We start from the raw sequence: 26,096 nt of genomic DNA on the forward strand, positions 1-26,096 counted from the left end.
TTGAAGAGTACTTTGAAATAGTTTTATTGGTTCATAAGACCTTTGCATATAAAAAAAATACCCAAATCACTATGCAGTATTAAATCACAATTACATTTTCTTTTACCAATTGGAACTACCCAGAATATACATTTTTTAAAAGAAAAAGAAAAAGCCTACTGAACAGAATTTTGAAATGACATTATGACTTAAATACTATGACAAAATAGATAATTCCTTATAACATTAAGTAATTGCACAAAGCTGCCAGGTATCTTCATAAGCATAATCATTGCACAGAGTGCAAATAACACAATTTCAATGGTACACATTTAGCTGAAGTAACCACCTCCACCTATGGAACTCTTAATATCTGGCACAAAATGTTGGTCTGTTTTAACTTTTCCCAGCCAATCATCTCCAGGACCCAGCGACTTCTGGCCTTCCTCAGGTACAAGCATCCTACTCATGGCCTAAAAGTCAACACCGCCTCTGCTTGAAGAAGTCAATTCCTCTTAGCTCCTCAGGCAAGTAGTCCTGGTCCACAGGCTCACTGTACATGGGGTTGTACTTGTAGCCTTTGCCATAGCCCAAATCCTTCATCAGCCTGGTGGGTGCATTCCTCAGGTGCAGGGGTACGGGAGGCAGGGGCCCCTGATGATTCCGCAGACAGGCTTTCACATTGTTGTAGGCACTGTACACCTCAATGGATTTGGGGGCTCTGGCAAAATACACCACACACTGGGCCAGAAGCACCTAGGACACAGAAGGGAATGTCACCAGGAAGATGCCACAAAGTTTGTTTGGCATAGTAGTTTATGATCTCTACTAGTTAATTCTTAGACGATTCCCATGTTTGTTTTTAAATTAATTTTTATACTTCCACATCTTTTCACTTATTCTGGACAATTAATTTACAAATGTAGAAAAAGTCCTACGAGGTGAGAGGAAAGCTAGACCAGTGGTTCTCATTTAACCTAAGAACTTCTTACTAAATCAAATATTTCTTAGGTACTAATCCATAAAACAATAGAGGTGAACCTGCAATTCCCTGTCCCCAGAAAGTCTGAACACTTCTGAGCCTCAGGACTCTTGAGGACAGTTTGAAAACATGACCTTGTTTCTGGTGATAGTCCTATAATCTCAGTCACTCAGGAGGCTAGAGGAAGGAAGGGCTCAGGTTCAAGGGCTAGAGAATGGGCTCAGAACAATTTTGAGCAACTCATAAGACCCTGTTTCAAAAAGTTAAAACAGATACAACACAGTGGTAGAGCATTCGACTGGTACATATGTTCTGTACAAACACAATGTTATAAAAACAAAGTCAAACCACAACCTCACTGATAGGGAAGTTCTCATTTCTCTAGGAAGTTAATATTCTATGAAGTCCAAAAGCTAAGGAGCTTGCTCAGTGGGCCTAACATACCAGTGATGAAGGCAGGAATTACATTCAGATCCACAAAGGACAGGACACAAAACAAAACAGATTTGCAAAGAACTCAGCTGGTATCTTACCTCACATTCGGGCATGCCTATAAAGTGACAGCCTTGGTAGGCAGCAACTGCTTGTGCTAATGCTGATGGATCTGCCAAGCCTGTCACACATAAAGAGACAAGGTAAAGAAGGTTAAGTCACAGCACTGTCAGTGTGCAACCAGCAACCGCTACTGCATGCAGACTTAGGAACAGAACACCCAACAATTACACCAATTTACCTCTGATATCCAACCACATTAAGCAAGAACTATTTAGAGTTACTGTTGTTGTCAAAAATGGTCTCTTGTGAAAAAACACATTCTAGTAAGAAAACAAAGATTACATATGACAAGCAGAAGGTGCAAAGTCATAAAGTCATCCACAGGATTTTATGTAAATATAAACTCTAGAAGATTAAGAAGAGGAAAATGTTTCTGATCTTTGTCTTGAATGGTATTTAGAATCTTCCATTTCTATCACAAGAACTATCCAACGAAAACCTTAACATTTGTCTGCAAAGCTAACCAGAAATTATCTTGCATTTGGATATTCTGAAAGATCTTGAAAGACCATTCCCAAATGAGAAACAGAAACGGTAACTCTCTGAACAGTCAAAGCACATGCTCATGAAGAAACAGACCACTGGGCTCATGACAAGTCTTTCCTTTTCTGCCTACTCTGCATGATTCCATGACATTCTTGGTCCAAGAGTAACATATACCAGTCTCACAACCCCCACAGACTCTCCTCCACTCACCAATGTCTTCGCTGGCAAACCTCACAAGTCTCCTGGCCACGTAGAGTGGGTCCTCTCCTCCCTCAAGCATCCGTGCCAGCCAGTACAGGGAGGCATTCTGGTCAGAGCCACGCATAGCCTTGTGTAGGGCAGAGATGCAGTTGTAATGTTCTTCTCCTGTACACCAGAGAGAACACTGTCACACGGCTGCCTTGTGTGCCCATCTGACATACAAAGCAGCACTGAACAGGCCCCACGTATGTTGGGGAAGGCAGGCATGACAGCTGCCCTAGAGGTGGATTAGCCCCAAAGAAGCTCCCTCAGGGCCCCATGACTGTTTCATAGCACAGTCTTGTTCAGAGGAGAAACACACTGACAGCACCGAAACATAGCTGGCATAGGGAAGGGAGAGACATAGAGGACTGTCAGAGACGAGAGAGGTGGGACAGTCTCATGTCCTGGTTCCATCTTCTGCCCCCACAGAATATTTGAGTAAAACTGACTGAGCCTGGTCAGAGGCATCAGAATGGAGGCAAAGTAGCAGGGACAGCTGTTAAAGCCCATTTGTTCCTCAGTGTCATTGCCGGCTGACATCCTGGTATCTGAAGCCCATGGTCATTAAACCGCGGCCTGTGAGGACACTTGTGAGGAGCCTGGCAGATGACCTAACGGTTCTTATCCTGAAAGTACTGTAGCTCCAGCCTCACCACTGGCCTCAGTCCATCCTTAATCCTCGATTCACAGATAAATCAGCAAAATGTACTTTAGAAAAACCATTTAAGCACAGGAAATTAAAGCTAACAGTAGTCAAAAATAAGCAGTGCTCTGTAGACATGTTCCATGTCTCCCTGACCATCCTTTCACGTACTTTAAGTACACGACACCTGAGAAGGCAGAGCACACTGGTCCTAAGTCCTTACAGAGAAGCACCTGCTTTGTGGTCATCATGAGCTACAATAATGTGAACAAATCCCAGCAGCTGCTAAGATGACATTTGGTCTTCAAATAGAATGACAAGAAACTGGTCTACCAAAGAGAAAATAGCTGCTAGGCTGATTGCAGGGCCCCAAAACTCCAATTCCTAAGGAAACCCACGCTAGATCAATGGCATGAGCCCGGTTACTAAATGTTTATGAGTAAGTAGTGCCCCTCACCGGGGGCTTTTCCAGTTAAGGGAGCCATGAACCTTGCCTGGATGGAAGTGTCCTGAATGGAAGTGATCTACATGGCTTTGGTCCCTTTTCGGCCTCTTTTCTACAGGGCAGGGCCTAACATTGGGAAGGGACAGGCAGTCACCTCTAGCCTACTACCTATCTTTCAATCCCATACTCTCTCAGGTGACTCATCTTTACTGGGTTAACACAGGATATACCAACTGGTACAGTGAACTAAAGAACAGCCTCTGGCCTAAGGTAATTTGGACTTGAACCTCAAACACACTATCAGTGCAGACTCTGGAAAATTTTCTATGCTTCAGGACTCTCACTGGGTAAAATGGGGCTCTTTTAAAGACACAGGCTGTGTACAGAGCAAGAAATACAGAAGAACTAACTATAACTGCTAGCATTAATCACTAGCTCACACTAAAAATAATTCCATTTTTGCTTTTATGATATACTGCCTGATAGTTGGAAATTTCATATTATTTTTATTTTTTATTTTTTTTGTTTTTCGAGACAGGGTTTCTCTGTGGTTTTGGAGCCTGTCCTGGAACTAGCTCTTGTAGACCAGGCTGGCCTGGAAATTTCATACTATTAATCTAAAAGCACAAGTTCAATACAGGGCAGACCATTTGTTATCACTCAGAAATGTTTTCACTCTGGTGTAGAAACATCTGAACTACTTACTAGATCCTACTAATGGACAACTGTTTTGTTTGTGACATTAAAAGAAATAATAATAATAAAAACCCTCTAATGGTAAGGTTTTGTTTTGTTTGTTTTGTCTCATCAGTTATAAAAAGCCCCAAGAGTCTAAGCTAACACATTTCCAGGGCAATGGTTCTACAGTTCTTATTTATAGAGCAATCAGTAAAAGCACATTTCTTGAGAACAGACACGCTGGCATGGGTGGGCAGTGTGAGCACACTGGTATGAGAAGGGCACGATGCATGGGGTCCTCAAGGCTGTGCTCTCACAGTTTCCACTGCCTTCAGCTCCTCCTGGGACAGGGAAGAGCTAGAAGGATGATCCCTTATATACAGCTCCCTAAGGCTGAACACCCCCAAGAGCAACTCTTCTCAGTAACATGGTCTAGGTACAGTGACCTCAGAGTCTCCACCGTGAGGTGGCAGACGCATATGCAGGCAGTGAGAAAGCACATTTTGGGAAGTAGATAGAACTGGATTTGAGGATCAGTTTTTAGCACATGCTTTTGAACTGAGAATTTTATGGGAAGTAGGGATAATATTAATAAAAACCTTCGAAGGTAGTTTTGGAAATCTAAAAAAGGAAAAAGCCATAAAGCACTCAATGATTATTCATAAACATTCTATGGATTTTAACCTGGTAAGTTAGGGGCCTGGTAAGTGTAAAAGATGGTCCAGTCACAGCAAAGGGTCTTCTGGGACACTCACAAGGGGGAGATGAAGGCCACTGCTACTGAGCCTCCAGAAGGCATGAGATCCGTTCACTTCTGAAAAACGTTTGGTTTCTTCTCATTCCATGCTAGTATTTGGCTGAAAGAAAAGTATGGAGCTATGCCTAGATGTTTTACTTCTCAGGCTTCTCAAGGACTGCCAAGACATCCAATGGAGAGCAAGTGAAAAGGCCCCTGGCTGAGGCCACACCCAGCACCACACAGGTGGGACCGGGGTGTTCAATGTGTTCTTAGCACTGTTTTCAGCACACAACACTATCAGGTAGGGCTGCTTTGGTCACTCAGGATGTGCAGCCAGCTCACTCATTCATGAGAAGCAGTGGCCAGGACCAGAATCATTACCCAGTCCCTCCCAATTCTCTAGTCAGTAAGAAGAACTCTCATCATCAGGAAATACCAGAATGGAGACATAGTCAACGAGACCTGGAAGGTTCAGTTACCAACCTCTGTTTCTGGCAGGACTTTTAAAGACATGGACATAGTTATACAACACGATACTACTCAGAGTCGACAAATGTTCTACGATAGAGTTCTGCCTGATCTACAGTAAGTCATCTTCACTTCTGTTTTATAAAAGCTGTAAATATGCTGTGCTTATGATATTTAATAAGTCCACAGATTTAGTAAGAATTGGGATATTTGCTATCTATAAGCATGTTTATATAAAAATACTTAGTGCAGACTGCAAAATTAACCATTTTGAGGCTACTAGTAAATTTACCTTTTAGACAAAAAAATGGAGGATTTCAACTCTCAAATAAACCAGTAAGTCTTGATTTACTTACTGTCTTTGTCTTTGTAAATGATCACAAGAATCACTGTCAACTGAATTCATATGCTTTCGAACTGCTATGTTCTACCAGGTGCTACCAGACAGCAAGGGGAAGTCTGTATCTAACAACCTTACAAGATGAAGCCTCCAATTTCAAACTCCCAAGCTCTTCTTGATTCTTAATCAAGGCATCTTGCTTTATGCTTATTTTCAGAAAGGTAAGCCCTGTGTGTGAGGCTTACTTCTATTACGATATACAGATCAAATTAAGAATCTGGGGTATGCTTTGGGCTGGCATAAGATTACAGGCTGCAAATGAGCCGCAGGCATACACTTGTTCCCGCAGTAATAGGTTCCCTATCTTAATTCCTCACCTGCGCGGTCATATAAAATGTGGGACCGCTGGAGGCCTTCCTTCACATCATTCTCAGTGATTAGAACCCGGCTCGGGGAATAGGTTTGACCACTCTTCTTACAGAACATCTTCCTAGAGCTCAATCTGGCCAGCACTGCCAGTTGTAGTCCATTCAAGCCAGTCCGTGCGTCACCATCACTGAGGTAAGCCAGAGTGTCCACTGCTTTATCTTCAATGAAGACAGAGGGCCTGCAACAGAAACCAGGGTTCATTACCAGCACATTCAAGTCACACCTCGTTTTACAGCACATGTTAATTAAACTTTAGCTTCAGTAAGCACTCTAGTTCAAAGGTTTTACTACTTACTCTGAATTCATATTAACCTAGATACCTAAGCATTTTTTAGACTAAGAACTGACCAGATTTCCTAAGTCCTGGGAGTATGCCGGTATACTTTACCAGTCAGGAGCTACAGGGTAGCTCACTCTATCTCACAGGTGGAGGCAATCACATTCTATCTTATGAGCCACAGAAGACCACACTGAACAAGTTCCTTTACACACACAAGCTTGTACAAGATAGGATAAAAATGTTATGCAAAGTCAATGTGACAAGTGGGCTATATGTTTTTAACCTACACAACAGTGAAAACTACTAGACATGCTAGTATGTCATTGTGGTGATATTTTGTTTGTGTCCTAACAAAGCTTGCCTGAAAATCAGAGGGTGGAGCTAGCCACTAGTTAACCATAGAGGCCAGGCAGTGATAGCACACACTTTTAATCCCAGCAGTTGGGAGGAAGCAGGAAGATCAGGAGTTCAAAGCCACACTGGGCTACACGAGACTTGACCAGTCAAAAAGAAACAGTGCTCACACCTTTGATCCCAGCACTAGGTAGGCAGAGACAGGAAGTAAAATGGCTGGGCAGAGAGGAATATAAAACAGGAGGAGACAGGAGTTCAGCCTCTTTCAGGGTAAGGATTTGGGGAGGTAAGGCTGTGGCTTGCTCCTTTGTCTCTCTGATCTTTCAGCATTTACCCCTATATTTGACTCTGGGTTTTTATTACTAAGACCAATTAGAATTTGTGCTACACCTCATGATAGTGTATGGAAAGCCTATTTCAAGGGTCATCCACATTTGATGACATAGGATACTCAGATCACCTTCAGACAGGGTAAAATCAGCATCACACTTTGGAAGTAGACACAGGTGGATCAAGTGAGTTTGAGGCCAGCCTGGTCTACAAAGCAAGTTCTAGGACAGCCAAGACTGTTACACAGAGAAACCCTGTCTCAGAAACAAAAACAAATCAAAGATATTCTTTTCTTCACCACAGGTATCCCAGATTTCTAGCTATTCATTATGTGTCTTAGGGTCTCTATTGCTGGGATTAAACACATGACCAAATATACCTTGAAGAAGAAAGGGTTTATTTCATCTTATACTTCTAAGTAATAGTCCATCACTAAGGAAGATAAGGACAGGAACTCAAGGCAGGAATTGAAACAGAGGTCATGGACGAATACTGCTTACTGGCTTGGTCCCCATGGTTTCCTCAGCCTGTTTTCTTATACAACTGCACTGTCTCCCATGGGCTGGGTCCTCTCATATCTATCATTAATCAAAAAAATCCATACAGTTGCCTAGAGGCAGGCAGTCTCTCCATCCCTTTCCCAAATGACTCTAGTGTGTTAAGCTGACCAAACAGCAAGGGCACTACAGTTCTCCTCATGCAGCTTCCTAGCACTGCATCCTTCTCATCCTCTTAAGGACCACCTGAGCCCCACAGCCCTAGTGACTGGCCTTCTCCCTCTCTAAAGGCAGCTCCAACCAGCAGACACATCGCTAGAAGTCAACACACATCTAGACTACACCATTAGATCATACCGTATAGTTTTATATTCTTCAAATAAATAGCTGTTCAGATGGCATTTCTAAAATAATACATATTACATTAAATCTACAAAAGTCAAAGGGATAGAAACCACATATTGCTGGACAACGTTAAAATTAGCACTGTGACACATAACCCTACCAAGAGTATGTCCTTTACTGTTTCAGAGATTTATTGTTTTTTTTTTTTGTTTTTTTGTTTTTTCGAGACAGGGTTTCTCTGTGGCTTTGGAGCCTGTCCTGGAACTAGCTCTCTAGACCAGGCTGGTCTCGAACTCACAGAGATCCGCCTACCTCTGCCTCCCGAGTGCTGGGATTAAAGGCGTGCGCCACCATCGCCCGGCTTGTTTCAGAGATTTATAAACAGCATGCTGACTAGGACTTCAAGAGTGGACATGGGAATTTTTCTCTTGGAAAAATCAGGACCCTACTTTAGACATTTAAACTCTCAACCAAAGTGTATGTGTGTGGACACATGTGCTGGTGCATATGGAAGCCTGAAGTCGATACCTAGTCTATTCTTCACCTTATATATTGAGCCCAGAGCTTGCCTGTGGGGCTAATCATTACAGGCAAGAGCACCACACCAGGTTCTAAAGCATAGGTCATTTTGCTCTTACAGTTTGGAGTCAAAAGAGTCACCACTCCTTCAACCCTTTAGATATGATTCATATTTGTAACGTCACTTTCTGTCCAGAGTGTTTTAAAAACAGAATAAATCTGTCAGCAACTCTGTGAAAATAATAAAAAGGAGGTTGTGCTGATAGCACTCAATGGTCATAAGCAAACGACAAAATGAAAATCTCTTCTGAAGAATACTGTGCAAGAAGTTCTCAAATTCTACCCACCACTCAGCTATGTCCTGAACTACTGCTTTTAAAACTTTAAAGAGTTTTATTATTCAAAACATAATCTTTATTATTCAAAACAAGAAAGATTATGTTTTGAATAATAACAAAGTATATTAAAATACCCTGGGAGCAGTGAGGTAGCTCAGCAGGTAAAGGTGGATAGTGTGTGCAAGCCTGGAGAACTGAGAACCTACATAAAGGAGCAGTTCTATGTACACATGCACTCGTACACACACCCACACTCCCTCCCTCCACTCCCACCCCTCTCACACAAATAATTAATAAAAAATTTAGGGGCTAGAGAGATAGTTCAGTGGCCAAGAACATATAATACTCTTGCAGAGTTCCTAGAACCAATATGGTGCAGCCTGAAGCTCCTTTAAGTCTTTAATTCCTGCTCTAAGGGGATCCGACGCCTGGTTCTGGCCTCTTACAGCACCTGCATACACACACTGCACAAGCCCACACAGCAACACATTAATAATAACAATAATAATAAAAACTTTTAAAAATTAAAAATAAAATACCCTGTGATTGAATGAGACAAGGAGACAATTTATACTAAGAATGATAAAACAGAAGCCAGGGAAATGCATTAGTGGGCAAACGGGCTTGCTGCCAAGCCACATGGTCTGAGAGTTCAATTCCTGGCACCCACATGGAGAGAACAAACTCTCAGAGCTGCACTTTGTTCTTCACTCACACACACAAACACACACGGGGGAGGGGTGGGGAGACTGCTTTCAGTGTAGAAAGAAATTTCAAAAGTTAGAGAATTGAGGGTAAAATCTACTTTGGGCAAACAAAGGCTGACCAAAATTTCACAGCCTCCTGGAATAAAATAATAAATAGTAAGTTACACCGTTATGAAGTAATAAACTGGAGCTAGTAGGATGCCTTAGTGTGTAAAGGTGTTTGCTGCTTCAGCCTAAGTTCAACTCCCAGAACCCACATGGTGAAAGGAGAGATGATGTAAGTTGTCCTTTGACCTACACATACACTTCATGGCATGCATGCACTAAACCCCACACACAAAATAAAAAAATGTAAGACAAAATAATTAAAAATAAATAATATGGCCAGGTGTGGTAGCCCATGACTAATTCCAGTACCCAGGAGGCAGGTAGCTCTGAGTCTGAGGTCAGCCTGGCCTACACAGCGACTTGTCTTAAAAAACAAAACAAAACAAAAAAACCCCAACACAACAACAAAAGATATTAAAAGCTTCTATAATAAGAAAAAATTGGCTGAAACAAATGCACTAGAAAATAATTCTTGGATAACAAAATGTAGTGGTAAAACAGAATTAGCCAAGCTCCTCCAACTGAAGAACAAGTTTCGATCTTAACAGAGAAACAGAAAAAACTCCCTCCTCTTTTCCAAAGGCCTGAACTCCTTTGCACATTAATTTTTTGCTCTTTGGGTTTTTATTTTATATTTTTTTTATTTTTCATGACAGATGATACTGGAAAGTGAAATTCCTTGTGACTTCATGGGAGAACCAAATGACAGCCTGGTTCATGTAATAAAAATAAGTCAGAGCTGAAATAGCTGCAAAGGTACAGGAAGTGGCACTCACATGCTGGTGTAACCAGCAGCTGTAGTTGGACTTAAAGCCCACTCAACAGGAGGGAAATCATTCCTGGCACTAGAAACCTAGCCACCATCCTGGGGCTAGTGATGCCATAGACCTTAGAGGATAATCTACTACTTCACTTTGCAAAAACAGCATATCTCACTACATTTAAATCCTATCCTTATACCTACAAACAAGGGAGCTCTCCCGCCTTGTCAAAGAAGCTTCTCTTTACAGCAGCAGATGAAAGCATCACAGAAAACCATACTGGACACAATGCAGAGATCAACAATCACTGGGAGCCCAGGCCCATTGGCTACATCTAAGCACAGTTCCTGCATCTAGGCTCAGGGAACAACATATTGGGCAGGGAGGTTTGTTGCAAGGACCAAAACACCAGTCAATCTGCTGTGAAACAATGTCTCCTAGAAATGGCTACATAAACAAGACCTGGACAAAGGTACTATCCATAGACATGCTAACCTGGAAGGGAGAAAATTCCACAGGGTCCCACCCCTAGACCAAAAACTATACACAACTAAATACTGCTAGAGAGGGGAGAGGGAGAATTAGCCTCTGGGAGGGAGGGGCTGCAGGGAGGAAAGAGAAGGGGGAAAGTAATGAAATTCTAATAATTAAAAATGTATTAAAAAGAGAAGATACAATGTTTTCTATACTCATAATTTACTCTAGTTGGTATCTTCTACTGCAGTGTTTGACTACCTTTTTTTTTTTTTTTTTTTTTTTTTGCTATTTGGTGGTAGAAAACATGCCAGAGAGAAAATAACAAAAAAAAAAAAAAAAAAAAAAAAGAAAAAAAAGAAAGAAAACTGCTGGGACAGAGTGGCAGAGCAGGAGGTCCTGTTAGCAGGCATGGACATTATGAGTTCAAGACCAGCCTGGTCTAAAAGAGCTAGTTCCAAAGCTACAGAAAAACCTTGCCTCAAAAAAAAAAAAAAAAGCAGGATGGAGGGTGACCAAAATGTCTTGTGTAGGCTGCTATGTCTAAATCATGGCTCTTCTCTATAATCCAGGAATTCCAAGCAAGATAGCCTCATGGCCCCCAAGCAAGAGTAAATGCTGTTTACTCTCCTCTCACGTAGAGATCCACCCGCCTCGCCTCCCGAGTGCTGGGAATGTGCCTCCACCACCCAGCATGATCTGCAGTTTTATCAGCAGCAGGTAATTTAGAGTAACAACAGTAGTTTATACTCTGATTCTCAACAGTACAAGATCACTGACCACAGCCATTCAGTCCTTGCCTCCTTCCAAAATTAACCAAGCACACAGACAGCACACTTTATTTTCTGTGTCATGTAACCAAGATGTATTTGCTATCTAACACACTGTATCCAGAATGTGTTTGTAATTGCAGCATTGGGAAGTAGAAATCACACAGATCAAGTTCAAGGCTAACCTGGCCACAGGGTCCTGTCTCGTAAAACCAAAATTTAGATAGATGGATGGATGGATGAGACAAACAGACAGACAGACAAACAAAACTTCCCTTTTTGAGATGAGGTCAAATGTAACACAAGCTAGACTTGAATTAGACAGGCTAAGATGACTTTGAACCTCACACTGTCCTGCCTCCATCCCAAGTGCTGGATTATAGATTTAAATCATTATGCCATTTTTGCAGTGTTAGGGACCAAACCTAGGACCTCAAGCATGCAAGGAAAGCACTCTACCAATTAAGCTATATCTCCAGTCTCAAGACAGTGACTTAATATTTTTCTATGGACATTACTCAGCATGTAAGTTTCAATTATTGTATCCTTTGCATTGCTTTAGACAAACAAGTACATTCATCTCATTATTAGCAATCAAGTTTTCATCTTTAGTGAAAAAAATTATATATACACTAAACAACTGTTTGAAAATAATTTTAGCTGGGTGTAGTGCACTGCAGAGGTGGGTGAATCTCTAATTTCAAGGCTAGCCTAGTCTACAGAGTGAGTTCCAGGACAACCAGGGATATACAGAAAAACCCTGTTGAGAAAAACAAAAACAATAAAATGAAAAAAAAGTTTAAAAATTTAACGAATTACCACCAAAGTTTGATTTGCATACCTGTCTTATATACTCGGGATCATATAAGCTGGATGAAAAGGAAACTAGTATACAAAGTTTAAGGTACTCTCTTGTGCACATGACCACAGCAGAGCACCAACAGCCCTTTGCTCCTTTGGCTCTTGTCACCCTACATGCTCTCTACAGGCACAGGAATGTACTTTTCAGCACTCAGCAATATCTAGCATATGCAGGACTTTCAATGCCTCAGGAATGCTGGGATTAACGGCCTAAGAATATTTTTTAAAGAGCACTCAGGCTGGGGTGGAGATGGGTGGAGCTTAGTAACTAAGCTTGTAAAGACTTGGGTGTGAACCCCAGCAGGAAAGCCAAGCAAGAAACTGAATACTTCTGTCCTACTGTAATGTCAGCAATAAAATACTCTCTGGCAAAGTAGGGGAAAAATTTTTCTTGGCAATTGAGGAGTCAGCTACTTCTTTGAGGAAGTCATCTAAAATGTGTTTCTTCTGTGGCCTTTGACACCTCCTAACATCTTGTCAGAAATGCTAGCAAATTGACCAATTAATGAAGCTAAGACTAATACTTATTTTACTGTGCTTGCAACAGATAAGAAGGAATATTTCTATTAAAGAAAAAGGTCTCACACCTGGACAATTATGTCCCATGAAGGACGATACTAAGGAATAAACTATGTCTCTCATATTAAAAGCTAGAATTGATTTATGCCCTAAGCAATCACCAAGGATGCAAAACACACTTAACAGGTGCCGGGGATATAAACAAGGACAGCCTCCTGTTTTCTTAGCATTCCCAAGAAGGTGGAAGACAGAAACAAGCAAGAATGAAAGAAGCCATCACCGGATCAATGACAGAGAAAAACTTAAGACATGTTGGATACTGGAGGTTTGCATTGACTGCAATACAATTTTAGCAGGTTAACGGTGACTGATTTATTCAGTATGTGACTACTAGTTTAGTAACATATAATATCTGAATTCTTCCGCTGGATCTGCTCACACTTCCTTCATGTGCCTGCAGGTCACCTAGAACTCTCTTAAAGCACAGAAGCCTCCTCATGAGGACGGGCTCCACAGTTCTATGACCGCATTTCAGTCATGGCTAAGCAGTGAGTGGGAGACCTGGGGAACTTGGATAATCCAGTCCCATGAAATGACATGAAATAAAAAGGACCCTGAATCAACAGGACATAAAATTGCATACACATTACAACATCCAGAACATGGGATAATAATAGTTCCCTACAGCTTGGGAATTTTCTTTCCTTTTTCCTTTTCAGTTTGTCTTTAGTACATGGTGGAATGAGTTTACAGTTGGTCCACGGATTCTCTGCATCTTCAAATTCAATCAATCTTTGACTGAAAAGTTTTATTTAATGCATGTTTACAAACGTGTAAATCTTTTCCTCTTTGTCACTAGTCCCTACACAATAGCGAACAAGAGCTAGTCATATAGCATTATAATCTAGGGAGGGTGGAAGCGTAGCAGTTGTATAGCATTTGTCTGTCATGAGCAGGATATTGAGTTGACTGCAATTTTTTTTAAACTACAAACAATCTAATCAGAATTTAAAGTATGTGGGAGTGGGAGAATGTGTGTAGATTTAATGCCAACACTGTATCTGCATGTTTATTTGTGAAGGGTCAGGGACTGAGAGAAGATTATACTAGATACAATGACCTGAGACCTACACAAGCCCAGCCCACAGGGCTCCTGCTATGAGCACAATGGACAGATAACAGCAGGCCACATTTTTTTTCTGGCCACAGTCCTAATGGCCATTCAATCACAAATGTACTCTATAATAAAGCAACCTCGTTCTGCCCTGGGGTCCTTAGCCAAATACTTCAAGGTTTTCAATGTGGCATTCTTCCACATTGTAAGACAAGAGCAAATGGGAGAATCCAGACACAGGGAGAACTGTTGAAACCCAAAACCTGAGTGCTTTAATCCTCACTGAAAAGAGACCCCAGAACTTGGCCTTGGAGCAGCACATGCAGCTGTCTGGTCCATGGCCTGAGGAGGAGGGCAACAGCCCCTCTGCAGACCACACTATGTTCACTGTGTTATTTCAGCCACCACATGAACAAACGACTTCAGAAGAACATTTCCAACAATAAAGGAGAACCTCTGACCCAAGAAATCAAATGGATTCACCATCCAAACACTACAGGGTAGTCATGATGCAGAGCTGAGGAGCAAAAGGAATGAGACAGCCTCTTATTTGTCACTTTCAACTAACTTCTTTACTTCCAGGGGAATGAGTTTTGGAGTATGCAAAATGTTTTAAGTCACTGTATGATTAGAGTTACAGCAATGTCTCCCCAACACTTTGAAAAAACACACTGTGGGACAAAAGAAATCACAATCTAATACAAATCTCCAAAGATGTGTAAATTAATTCTAGAAATATATATCTATTTCCTCTTTTTAAAAAGCAGCTTGAAGCCTTTCAAATAAGGCTTCCTATAGTCTTTCTAAACCTTTAAAACAAGTGATTGAGGGAAAAGCATGAAGCATAACTGCAAATGCCCAGTAACTACAGTAACAGCAACATTAAAGCTCAAAAAGACATAGACACACCTATGAGGAGCCACAGAATGCACTTAAGGGACCCCGAAGGAGGTCTTGAGGGCAGGATTAAACACTTCTTGTTTATTATCCTTACAGCCAGATGGACAATTCTTCTCTGCCACCAACCATCCACTGGCTGAGGCCCAGCCCTCTTTGGTCCTCTGCCAAGAGATTCTCAGGGAGGTGTGGGCGTCCAGGAGTGCGCACAATCTACTTACTCAGAGCTGCAGTTGCTGCTGTGGCTCAGAGGGTCAGTAGGACGGCTAGAGTCTAGGACATGGATTCCCAGTGAGTTGATAGCTCTCATTAAAATAGTCACCATTGCCTCTACTGGAAGCTTCTCAAGAACAATCACCCGACATCGGCTCAGAAGAGCGGCATTGACCTGGAAGGAAGGGTTCTCCGTGGTTGCACCAATCAGTGTGATCGTCCCACATTCCACGTGAGGAAGGAAAGTGTCCTAATCATGGGAGGAAAAGAGAAGACAGTGATTCTACTCAACAGTCATGGGCAGAACCCTATGTAAGTTGTCTATCTACTCTTTCATTTTCCTAATTTTACCTTTTCAGAACACTCATCAGATAGAGCAGATCAACTTCAGGAGTATCCCTCTTGATTAACATGTATAAAGCTCAACTTTTGGGTACAGTGTCTAAGCCTGGTCTCTTATTGAAAAAGTATGGTAAATTACCACCTACCTATAACAGTAATTCCAACAACTTCAACATAAACTACTTCTTTGCTTAGAAAAGTACCTTCTCCCTATTGCTGAACTAGTACACAGTGTGTATAACTGCATGCCAGCTTTTTATAGAAGAACACAGTGTTAGAATTTCTAAAATATTCTTCCCCTACAAGTACTCAAACAACTTGTTACTGTTCTTAACACTGGTGAATATACAACCTCCAGATACTGTCTAAAGGGGAAAGGAAATGTCAGGTCAACGGTCCCATGTGAAACCATGAAGCCAGTGTCAGGCAGAATTCTAAAATGTTGTTTTACTCAAAAAGATTCACCTTAGGAGAAAAAAGGTTTATTAGTTTTGTGAAATATTTCTACCTGCAGTTAAAAAGCTGCAACAATGTAAATCAAAGAGAAAAGAATGCCTGAAAAACAGCTATTTTTCTATTTAGGTAATTCAAAATGAAGCTTTATATAAAATCAAATTGTATCATTTTATGTCTAAAGGCCTTAAAATAAACATTTAGAACATTATCTTTTAATATTTTTCTTGACAAGAGCTAAAAGGCACAAAAAACAGAAAATAATTTGGAACATACATATACTGGGCAGAAATAAAACCACGAATTTGGGGGAGAGGGATAAGAGCTAGAATCCAGGGTTTTAATAAGCTAGATAAGTGCTTTATACCCTAACCTTAAAAAGATCTTTAGATCAAGTGCAACTGGTCACAATGTCTTTTTAGATTAAAAGGCTCTAAAAGTTGGAAACTGGATCAAAAGATCCTTTTCTTACATGGAAAGCCAGAGATAGAGCAATCATTCCATTTATCAGAGGGAGAAAGCATTCTCGTTTCATCGAAAAATACAAAAAAGAAAAAAAAATGGAGAAATAAGTTTGAAGATGGGTGGCAACCTAAGTGTCTTGAGGACAGTTAACATCTGTTGCATTTGTATACTGCTTTGTGATCTTACATTCTGTGTGTCCTAGTTTATGCACATAATATCTGAAAAATAGTAAAAAATTAATATACCTGCTGAGATTTATTGAACCGATGAATCTCATCAATAAAGAGGATGGTTTTCCTTTTGAAGAAGCTCTTTTCATTCTGGGCCTGCTTTATGACATCTCGCACATCATTTGTCTTGGCGTTTGTTGCAGACAGCGTCACAAACCTTATGCTGTGCTTCTTGCTGTTGTTGGCTATGATGTGAGCTAAGGTGGTCTAGAAAAAGATGATAAACAGAGTTAGAAAAACTCACCAGACAGACTGGGCAGCATACATGGGTACCATAAATAGCACCGTAACTATTTAACCAAGTACACTGAACATGATGGAATGCTGAAGCAGAGAGACTATGGAGTTGTAAAAAAACAACAACAAAATAATTACAATTAAGATGGGAAGATAGTTAATTCTGACCACTCCCCTCCTCTTAACTCCTTTTGATTCTTTTTTGGTGGACTCTTTAAGATCTTATGAATCCTAATAAAGAATAGCAGTCCTGATTTAGCAAAGCTGGGGTAACAGCTGTGACCTCTCACCAAAGAGAAATTCTTTCTCCTTTGGCCAAGAGTATAATGTTGAAGGCCCCTGGATAAGAGTTGATCCCAGAACCAAGCTCAAATGGGAAGCCAGCAGATTAGCTGAGAAAAGCAAAATGAATGGCTTCTGAGGGCAGTGACAGCAGCTAGCATGTGAAGTGGCTACATGCCACTTCTGAATGTCCACTCTAGAAGAAAATTAAAAGCAAGAATTTGATCTTATTAGTACTTACCAGAAAACAAAGGAAAGACTGAAAATAACTCTTAATTCAGTACCTGGCATTTAATGGGTGCTCAATAAATATGTATTTGCCATTACTGATAGTACTGTTAGCAATTCAGTATTAAAAATGGAAATAAAGAAAAAGTGAAGGTTGCTTACTGAATGGCAAACTGTTGAGCACTTTATTTTCTGGGAGTTGTACAGTTGAGTGTCATCAGACACTGGCTGCTTGGTAACGAATCCCAGCTTACCTGTGCCTTTTGGAATTAGGCTCCCGTGTCATATGGGCTTGTGACTACCACCAACTGTCTCACTGAGCAGACTTGGCCCAAAAATCTCTCACATTCAACCCTCCGTGACTCACCACTCAGCTCCCTGCAGACCTTCGCAGAGCCTACAAGCATCAATGTGCACTCTAATGGTGTTACACAGATGTCAGGAATACTGCCAAGGCTACTGAGCAAACCCCTAAAGAGAGGAACCACCAAATCCGGGAGGGGCGCGAAAGATGTCAACAACTAAACAATTAGCATGTTATTTTGGAGGCTGGACTGTTATCTGGGGTACATTTGATTTATGCTTGATCAGAGAGAACATGAATACAAGAAGGCACAAAAGGAATGATGCAGTCCAAAAAATAAAGAGGTGTAGCTGAGATGAGCTGCAAAGAAAAACAGGATTAACATCACAAATGTGTTTGAAGCAGCCTGAACCTCAATCAAGAAGCGTTCTTTACATTCCAATCCCGGGCTCATTCTTTATTGTCCTCTGGACGGGCAGGAACAGGATTGTCAATTTATCACATTCTCTCAAGTACTCTTCCAGTGGCCTGTTCTCTAAACCCATGATATTCTAGCCAATCTACTCTGGCTGTGGTAAGGTGACACACAGAACAGGACACTAAAGCATGAATGCTTTTCTTAAGCGGAAGGCAATATGAGAAAGTTATGGGAATGCCTGTTGAAACGCTGCACAGAAGGGAGATTTCAATTAGTTCCAAAAACCAGTTAGAATAAACCAACTAGTGGGAAGGAAAAGAAGTAGAACAGAAAAAAATTTAATTACTTTTCCACAACAAATGGAGCTTACAAAATGTTTCTTCCCAGATTTTTGCAGCATGCTCTTTGCTTGGAATTAGGTCACTAAAAATCAAGAATGTGGGGGTACGTAGGAACACAAAGATGGCTCGAATCAGTACACACCTTCGCATAACCAAGAAATTCAGGCATTTTTCTTTGGAAAACGCCCAACAAGGATGTCTTGGGAAACTGGGGAAATGACATACTTGCTTCCTCATTGCAAACTCGGCTCACGCACGGGGACCGCGCCCCCAGGCCTCCCTCTCCCGGGAAGGGGTCGGAAATTTTGAGGACCGCACCTGACCCTCGGCAAGAGTGACACTCACCTTGCCGCAGCCTGGCGGGCCCCACAGGATGAGCGAGGGGATCTCGTTGGTCTCCAGCAACGAGCGGAGCAGAGTCTCCTGCCCCACGGCCCTACTCTGCCCGACGTAGTCCTGCAGCGTATCGGGACGCATCTTGTCTGCCAGCGGCTTGCCCTCCAGCATCTGTCGGATCTCCTCGGCTGCCAGCGCCCGGGGATGAGAGCGGCCCGCGCTGACTCCGAACGATGCATCGGCGGCGTCCGCGTCCCAGTGCCCGGGGTCTTCCTCGCCGTCCACGTCCGCGTCGCCATCGCCGTCCACCCCTGCCTCCTCCTCCTCCTGAGCCTCCGCCTCGTCCCAGCTGCGCGGAGATGCATTGCCCGCCGCGGCGGCGGCCGCCGGCCTCTTGCCCAAGCCCTTCCTAGCGGGGCTGCTAGACCGGGCTACCGGGAAGTCAGGGATGAGGCGCGCGCCGCTGGGCGTGGGCGGTGCGTCGTAGCTCTCACGGCTCTCGGTCTCGCCGCCGTCGTCACCCTCCTCGCCCTCGCCCTCGCTGCTCTCGGCCGCCGTCGGGGTGGCGGGCTGCTTCAGCGCCGAGCTCTCCGACAGCCGACGCCGCTTGGCGCCCGGTGGCGAGGGCCCCTTGGACCGTTCCCCCGCGCGATGCGACCCTGCCGCGGGCTCCGCGTGCCCCGCGGGGTGCAGCAGCAGGCAGCGGTCCAGATGCGAGTTGATGTGCGCGGCGGGCATCATCTGCTGGCACACGGGGCACTGCACCTGATGCAGCTGCGACAGGAAGGGGTCGTCTTCCGGCCCGCTCACCTCCATGGTGGCTGCTGCCCTCCCCGGCGCCCGCGCCGCTGCACCTGCCCCTAGGAACGCCGATGCCCGCCGCTAGGCCCCGTGCCGCGCGACCCTCGAGCTCCGGGGAGGTAGCAGGACGCACACAGGCCGAGGGAAGGCGCCGATCATGCCTCACGTCCCCAGCTCCCGCGTCAACCCGCCCTCGGCCCGCAGCTGGCAACGCCTCGCACGTCGTGTCGGGAAGTGTAGTCCAAAGCGGGTAGACTAGCGCGCAACCATTTGCCCCAATCGCCGCCGGCAATTTCTGGCATTGCACTTTGGGAAATGTAGTTCGCTGTCTCTAACCGGGTCTCTCGTCTGGTTCCGTCCCGGGGAACCGAGGCGTTTCTGAGGTGTTGCTTGGGTAGGCTGGTGCGCGTGCGCACGGCCGCTCAATGCCAGAAAGGGCAGCCTTACGCCCTTCGAGTGGTGCGAAAGCGGAAAGGAACTTGGGAACTTGGCTTTCTAGGATTTTGGCCTTCTGGGTTCGGAGAGAGATGGTGTGGACAGGGAGAAATATTTGTAATAAAACAGAACGAAGCGGAAATACACAAGACGTGCCTAGAAAACTGGAGAAAGGACCCCCACTGGAAAAACACAAGCAGCTACACAATTCAACTCAGAAGGCAGCTCAAGGAAATTCAAATGAAAGCGTTTCTCTCCCTTGCCCCCTTTATTTTTACCTAAGCCGTGTCACCCAAAGTACTTGCTTAAGAGTTATCTCATAGCTGAAGTAAAAGCTGTAAACTGGACAGCAAGCATTTTATTCTCATAAAATTATAGGAATCCCTTAAAGGTGAGTTGCAGCGGACAGAAACAGGAAAGGAGTACCACAGACATTTTAAAAGTACTCGCTGAGTGTGGTGGGGATACCTTTAATACCAGTACAAAGGAGGCACAGACGGGTGAGTCTCCGCTTCTGAAGCTAGCCTGGTCTGCATATGGAGTTCCAAGCCAGCGAGGGCTATATAATGAGGCCCTATCTCAAAATATTTTTACTTTTGTTTAAAAGAAATTGTAAATGTGATAGTCTATATCTTTGTATTACTACTTATGATTTTATTATGCTTTTCTATAAGTCACCTCTTTAAAAAATGCAAAAGGAGCTGGAGAAGTGTTTTAGTAGTGAAGAGCCCCTGCTGCTCTTGCTGAGTACCCTTTTTAAGTTTGCAGTACTCACGTGGTGGCTCACAGAGGATCTGATTCCTTGTGGTCTCTAGGGGCACAGCACCTGGGTGGTGCACAACCATATGTGCAGGTGAAACACTCATACATACAAAAGTATTAAACCTTTAAAAGATATAAATACAGGTTGTGAGGAGTGAGTTTTGATTAGTCGCTGAAGCTGGAGTTCTCAACCTCTCAAATACCCGGGGCACTGAAGTATCAAACTTTCATTATTTTATTGTTGATAATCAGACATTAAATGTATTAAAGGAAATTGGACACTTTTATGAACTTTGACAAAAATTTTTATTTGATCTACTACCCAACAATATACCATTGATAGGTCTATAGAATCTGTTTACTGTTTTTCCACTGAAGGTTTGATTATCATAGTCCATGAAATAGACTGGCAATAGCTAATGTGAAATGAAATGACAATTGCTATTACATATCAAAAATGTAATAATATTAAACTCAAAGAGGAACAAAATGGCTGGGTCCTATTGGAAGAAGTATGCTGTGGAATAATCCTCTGTATCCCATAAAGATTTATCATTCAAACTGATTTAATAAAATGCTGATTGGCCAGTAGCCAGGCAGGAAGTATAGGTGGGGCAACCAACCTAAGGATGATTGGAAGAAGGGCAGAGTCAGGAGACACTGGCCAGACATGGAGAGAACAAGATGGGAAAGCTGTACTGAGAAAAGGTACTGCCATGTGACAGAGCACAAATAAGGAATATTGGTTAACTTTAAATGTAAAAGCTAGTTAATAATAAGCCTGAGCTATTGATTGAGTGTTTATAAGTAATGGTAAGCCTCTATATGGTAATTTGGGAAGTGGCTGCTAGCTGTTTGGGTCTGAACCCAAAACATTCAGCAAGAATTTCCACATAAAGCCTGAAAAAACTTTAAAAAGAATTATAAACACACAAAACTGGAGTCAAACTCGGCTTCTCGGTAACCATTTTTTCTTGGAGAGTCTCTGTTTGCTGGTGTCAAGCTACTTTAAAAGAGGGTTTCCTGACTCAGCATTAGCAGCAAAAACCCTGTGGCTCCTATAAGAGATCCTACCACCAAATACTTGAATGGGATTTATGAACAGTGGGTGGCACACTACTCAGTGACAGGACTTAGAAAATTCCTAGAGTTGGGATGGTAAATATGGTCCCAACTGGTACTGCCACCATGAAGCTAGGCACTCAGGAAACTAAGGAGTGGATTGAAACCAGCTGCCAAAGCTGCCTTTTTTGGTCCTAGTCAAACCAGTTAGCAGTTTAAAGACTCATGTTGGGGAAGGGGCTGGAGAGGTAGCTCAGTGGTTAAGAGTACTGCCTGCTCTTCCAAAGGTCCTGAGTTCAATTCCCAGCAACCACATCGTGGCTTACAGCCATCTGTAATGAGATCTGGTGCCCTCTTCTGGCCTGCAGGCATGCATACAGGCAGAACACTATATACTTAATAAATAAATAAATAAATCTTTAAAAAAAGACTCATGTGGTCAGAAAAAGATAGAGATATGCAGTAAAGATAGATCCAGAACAAAGAAAGAAAGAAAGAAACTTATAAATAGATTACAATGTGTTTAAAAATATATATGTAGGCTTGGGAGAGAAAAGAAGGGTAAAATAAAGTCTTTAAGAAAGAAATAAGAGTAATAAAAATATGATAAGCCACATAAAGATGGAAAATACACAGAGAATCTGGATTATATATATTATTGTGTTGTCTTTAGATTTTTGATGGTTAATGAGTGAATAACTGCTGAGAAACATTTGATTATGAAAGCTGTTAGATTAAACCTTCCTACATATTTTAAAAATATCTTGACTTCAAAATTTAAGTCAAAAGGTATGTTACTTTGGGAAAGAGATTCTGCTTTTGTTTCTACTGGAAATGAGAGGCTGTGGATTCATTATGGGTTAAGAAAAATCAGGTTTGATCAAGGAAGACCCCCTGGAAAATCTCTGATAGGAGCTGATATCTCCAACGATTCAGTGTCTCAGAGGAGCAGTTTTTTTCTGAGTTCTACATCCAGAACAGCTTCAAGATGACTGGCTGAGGTGATTCAACCATACAGAATACTCCAGTCAGGACTTGACCATAATCCTAAATTTTCTCAGAGTCCCCCAAAGATTACCAGTGCCCCCAATCAGCAGGAAGTAACCTATAAAACTACACCCACGTCCCCCCCAAAAAATATATTATGAATATTTGTCATTGTTTAGTAGTCTTGGCTACAAACTGTTATTGGTCATAGTAAAAAAAAAAAGCTAAACAAAAGAGTTAAATTCAAAGATTTCTTTCTAAAATAAAAGGAATAGGATATAGAAATGATAGGATAAAAAGATAGATTATTAAATCTACTTTAATTCAAATATTTTACATTGGTATGGATTTTAGTTTATAAATACAAATTTAAGGTTAATTTTGTTATACTGTATGAATATTTCTACTCTTATTTAGGGTATGATGCTTATGCAACTCATTTAAAATGTAATATATAATTAAGAAATACAAATTAACAGACATCTATAATAGCAAACTTAGGTATATTTTCAATATACATACAGAGATCTATTTCATACAAAGATCTATTTCAGATAGGTAAGAAATCTTCAAACACTTCAGAGACTTACACAATATGGCATTTAAAATGTTTTAATAACTTAGACTTTTCTTGGCAGTGAGACATGTGTACTTCTGGCAGCACTAATTACTTCAAAGAGGATGATGGGCATTGAAGAAACTCCATATGGAGTTTGTTTCCTTTATGGCAAAAGCTAGCCATGCGGGCAAAGAAACTACCCTTGCCTCAATTGCTGACAGTTACTTCCCAAACTAGACCAGCAGGACATAAGAAAAGCAACTGTTGAACTTTGCCAATACAAAGTAACACAGTCCTTTAAGATACCCTGCTTCAGAGGAAAGTCTGTCAGATATACTAGGCCTGTAGGCCAGAGCTTGATGTCCCAATGTTACAGAGGAACTTTCGGTGACTGTCCAGGTAACTTGTGGTTCTTGTCATTATGTAACAGTTCACCCTTCTGAATTTTTTGATGGAGTTGAAGACTAGGTAGTTACAGTTTTCCTTATTTATGATAAAAGGTAAATTAGATAAGAAACTTTGGACTCACAAAGGTAAGATAGATGATAAAATATTTTCTTTTATTTTGCCAAATACAAACAGACTGGATATTGTAACTGTAAGTGTTTCTTGGTAACTGTTTTTGTTGTATATAATCTTAATGTGAAAGTTAAAACCTTCCTTTCTAGTTAGACAAATGGGGAAATGCTGTGGAAAAATCCTCTTGTACACTATAAAGATTTGTCTCTCGGGTTGGTTTAATAAAATGATCATTGCCCAGTAGTCAGGCAGGAAGTATAGGCAGGATGACCAAACTAAGAATGACGGGAAGGAGACGAGTGGAGTCAGAGGAGAAACTGACCAAGAGAGAGCAGGAAGTAACCTATAAAACTACACCCACGTTCTCCCAAAAAAACTGTACTGAGAAAAGGTACCTCCATGTGGCAGAGCATAAGTAAATAAGGGATATGGGTTAGCTTTTAATGTAAAAACTAGTTAATGATAAGCCTGAGCTATTGCTCGAGCATTTCTAAGTAATATGAAGCCTTTGTGTGGTGATTTGGGAAGCAGCTCCCGGGTATTTGGGACCGAGCAGCTCTGAAACAGGAAACTTCCGCCAACAGAAATATCATTTCTGTGAGGAAGGAAGGTGGCTCAGTCTCTGAGAGGCCCCATTTTCTAATTTCATTGTTGTTCTTTTGTGGTGGAGATTGAAGCCAAGGCCTTGTGCATACTAGCCATGTGTTCTACCCTATCTTCATGCTATTCCTTTTGCACATGCCATTTGCTCACATATAGAAATAAGGAAATTCTCCACATCATTTATCTATCTATCTATCTATCTATCTATCTATCTATCTATCTAATTTACTCCCGAAGACAAGAATAAAATTGAGCCATATGAATGTAGCATGAGGTAACAGTGTACTAGATTTAATTTCAAGTTATCTGGAACTGAATGAGTCATAGTTTGGCCCTGGGCAAAGCTACTTGACTTCTGGTCTGTTTCCAAATATTAAGGAAGGATAAGAACCTCACCCTCAATTGTGAGACCTGAATGAAAGTAAAATAGTATAATGGCCCTACATTTCTTCTCAAACCTTAGCTCTTTGAAGTTCAAGGTTTTCTCCACTAGTTGGTGATGGTAGGAAAAATAACCATACCAGCAAGCACTTTTTAAAAAAAAATCACTATTTAGTATTGCTTAGTCAAACTTAGTTTGTTTTTGAATCAGCTTAAACTCAAATACATGTAAACTCTGTTGTAAAATTACAAGAAATGAAATCTTTTCGAACCAAAAACCTAGAATTAGATGTTCTTCTCTAGGATATCCCTGATGGCTTTCATCTGTCCTTGAGTGCTTACTTTGAGCTGTGTAAACTGCCTTCTCTCTCCTGTCTCAGAGTTGAGTGAGAGCTATGCAGTCCTCAGAGGCTGGAATAAGACCTTCTAACCCAGAAGTTCAGTGAACACAACCATAGTGTTACCCAGACTCAGTGTTTGAACACGGGTGTACTGAGAGCCTCTTCGGGCTGCTGGACCTCTGAGCATTGTCTCTCATCCTCATGTCCATATTCGAATCTAGTTCATTCCATGCAGCAAGATTCTCAGCCATCTTATGCCACCTTCATCAAAGCTAGCCCTGTGACCATTTGCTGCTATTACTCCATGGTTCTCCTACCCTCCTCAAAGCTTATGTTTCTCTTTTCTACAATCTCTTGCTAATTAGTTTATTCTATTACATGATGGATTTTTTGGTACTACAAAGAGGACTTTTAAATTCTCTTTCCTTACCTTTATTGATAAAAAAGTATATGTATTTTTAAAAATTAATTTCTTCCATACTTGTGACGTCCTGGTAGTTGTAAGGGCTCTTGGTTGACATGGGTACTACCAGCTCACTGTCTCACGCACATATAAGCCAGGGTTCTGGCATCAGATTTTCTTAAACAGAAAGGGCTTCTGTTGACACTGACACAGGAAATGTGTTCAGATTTATCGTGTCATCTGTGGGCATTGATCTGGTTTATAGGAAAAGGGGAGGAACTACTTACCAGTAGGATGGTAAGAAGTATACTGTCCTGTGCCTTATACTCAGGAAAAGACAGTCATGTCTTGGCCCAGGTCACATGTTTTACATGCTCCTTTCAGTGAGAAATATCTTGTTTTGTATGAATGGTGAATTTGTAACAGCAGAGGACATCAGCTGAGTGAGCAGGCTTCTTCTGTACACGTTCAACTAGAGGTGGCTAGCTCATGTTTTGCTGGTTTCTGGCAGGTTCTAGAAGTCCCTACAAAAC

General features: G+C 41.8%; 2 protein-coding genes and 1 pseudogene across 3 annotated transcripts in view; 2 read left to right on the forward strand and 1 right to left on the reverse strand.

Moving 5' to 3' along the window:
- Wrnip1 (WRN helicase interacting protein 1) lies at nucleotides 1–19,742 on the reverse strand. Its single transcript, XM_041632688.1, has 7 exons — nucleotides 18,720–19,742; nucleotides 16,580–16,771; nucleotides 15,083–15,324; nucleotides 5,936–6,165; nucleotides 2,213–2,368; nucleotides 1,495–1,574; nucleotides 1–735 (listed from the first exon to the last, which is right to left on the reverse strand). Exons 1-7 carry the CDS (start codon nucleotides 19,524–19,526, stop codon nucleotides 460–462), a joined length of 1,983 nt encoding a protein of 660 aa, XP_041488622.1. The 5' UTR covers nucleotides 19,527–19,742; the 3' UTR covers nucleotides 1–459.
- Mylk4 (myosin light chain kinase family member 4) overlaps nucleotides 15,302–26,096 on the forward strand; it is a 107,444-nt gene continuing 96,649 nt past the window's right edge. The window contains exon 1 of one of the 2 annotated variants that reach the window (XM_041632684.1): nucleotides 15,302–15,386. In XM_041632684.1, coding sequence (XP_041488618.1) covers nucleotides 15,331–15,386 — 56 coding nt within the window. In that variant the 5' untranslated portion in view covers nucleotides 15,302–15,330. The remainder of the gene's footprint in view (nucleotides 15,387–26,096) is intronic. The other variant, XM_041632683.1, reaches the window with a different exon arrangement.
- LOC121433940 overlaps nucleotides 19,583–26,096 on the forward strand; it is a 12,740-nt pseudogene continuing 6,226 nt past the window's right edge.

Source organism: Microtus oregoni, unplaced genomic scaffold (assembly GCF_018167655.1).
Source record: "Microtus oregoni isolate MIOR12 unplaced genomic scaffold, Mior012 000042F_ref0000377, whole genome shotgun sequence".
In the NCBI taxonomy this organism is placed as follows: Eukaryota; Metazoa; Chordata; class Mammalia; order Rodentia; family Cricetidae; genus Microtus; species Microtus oregoni.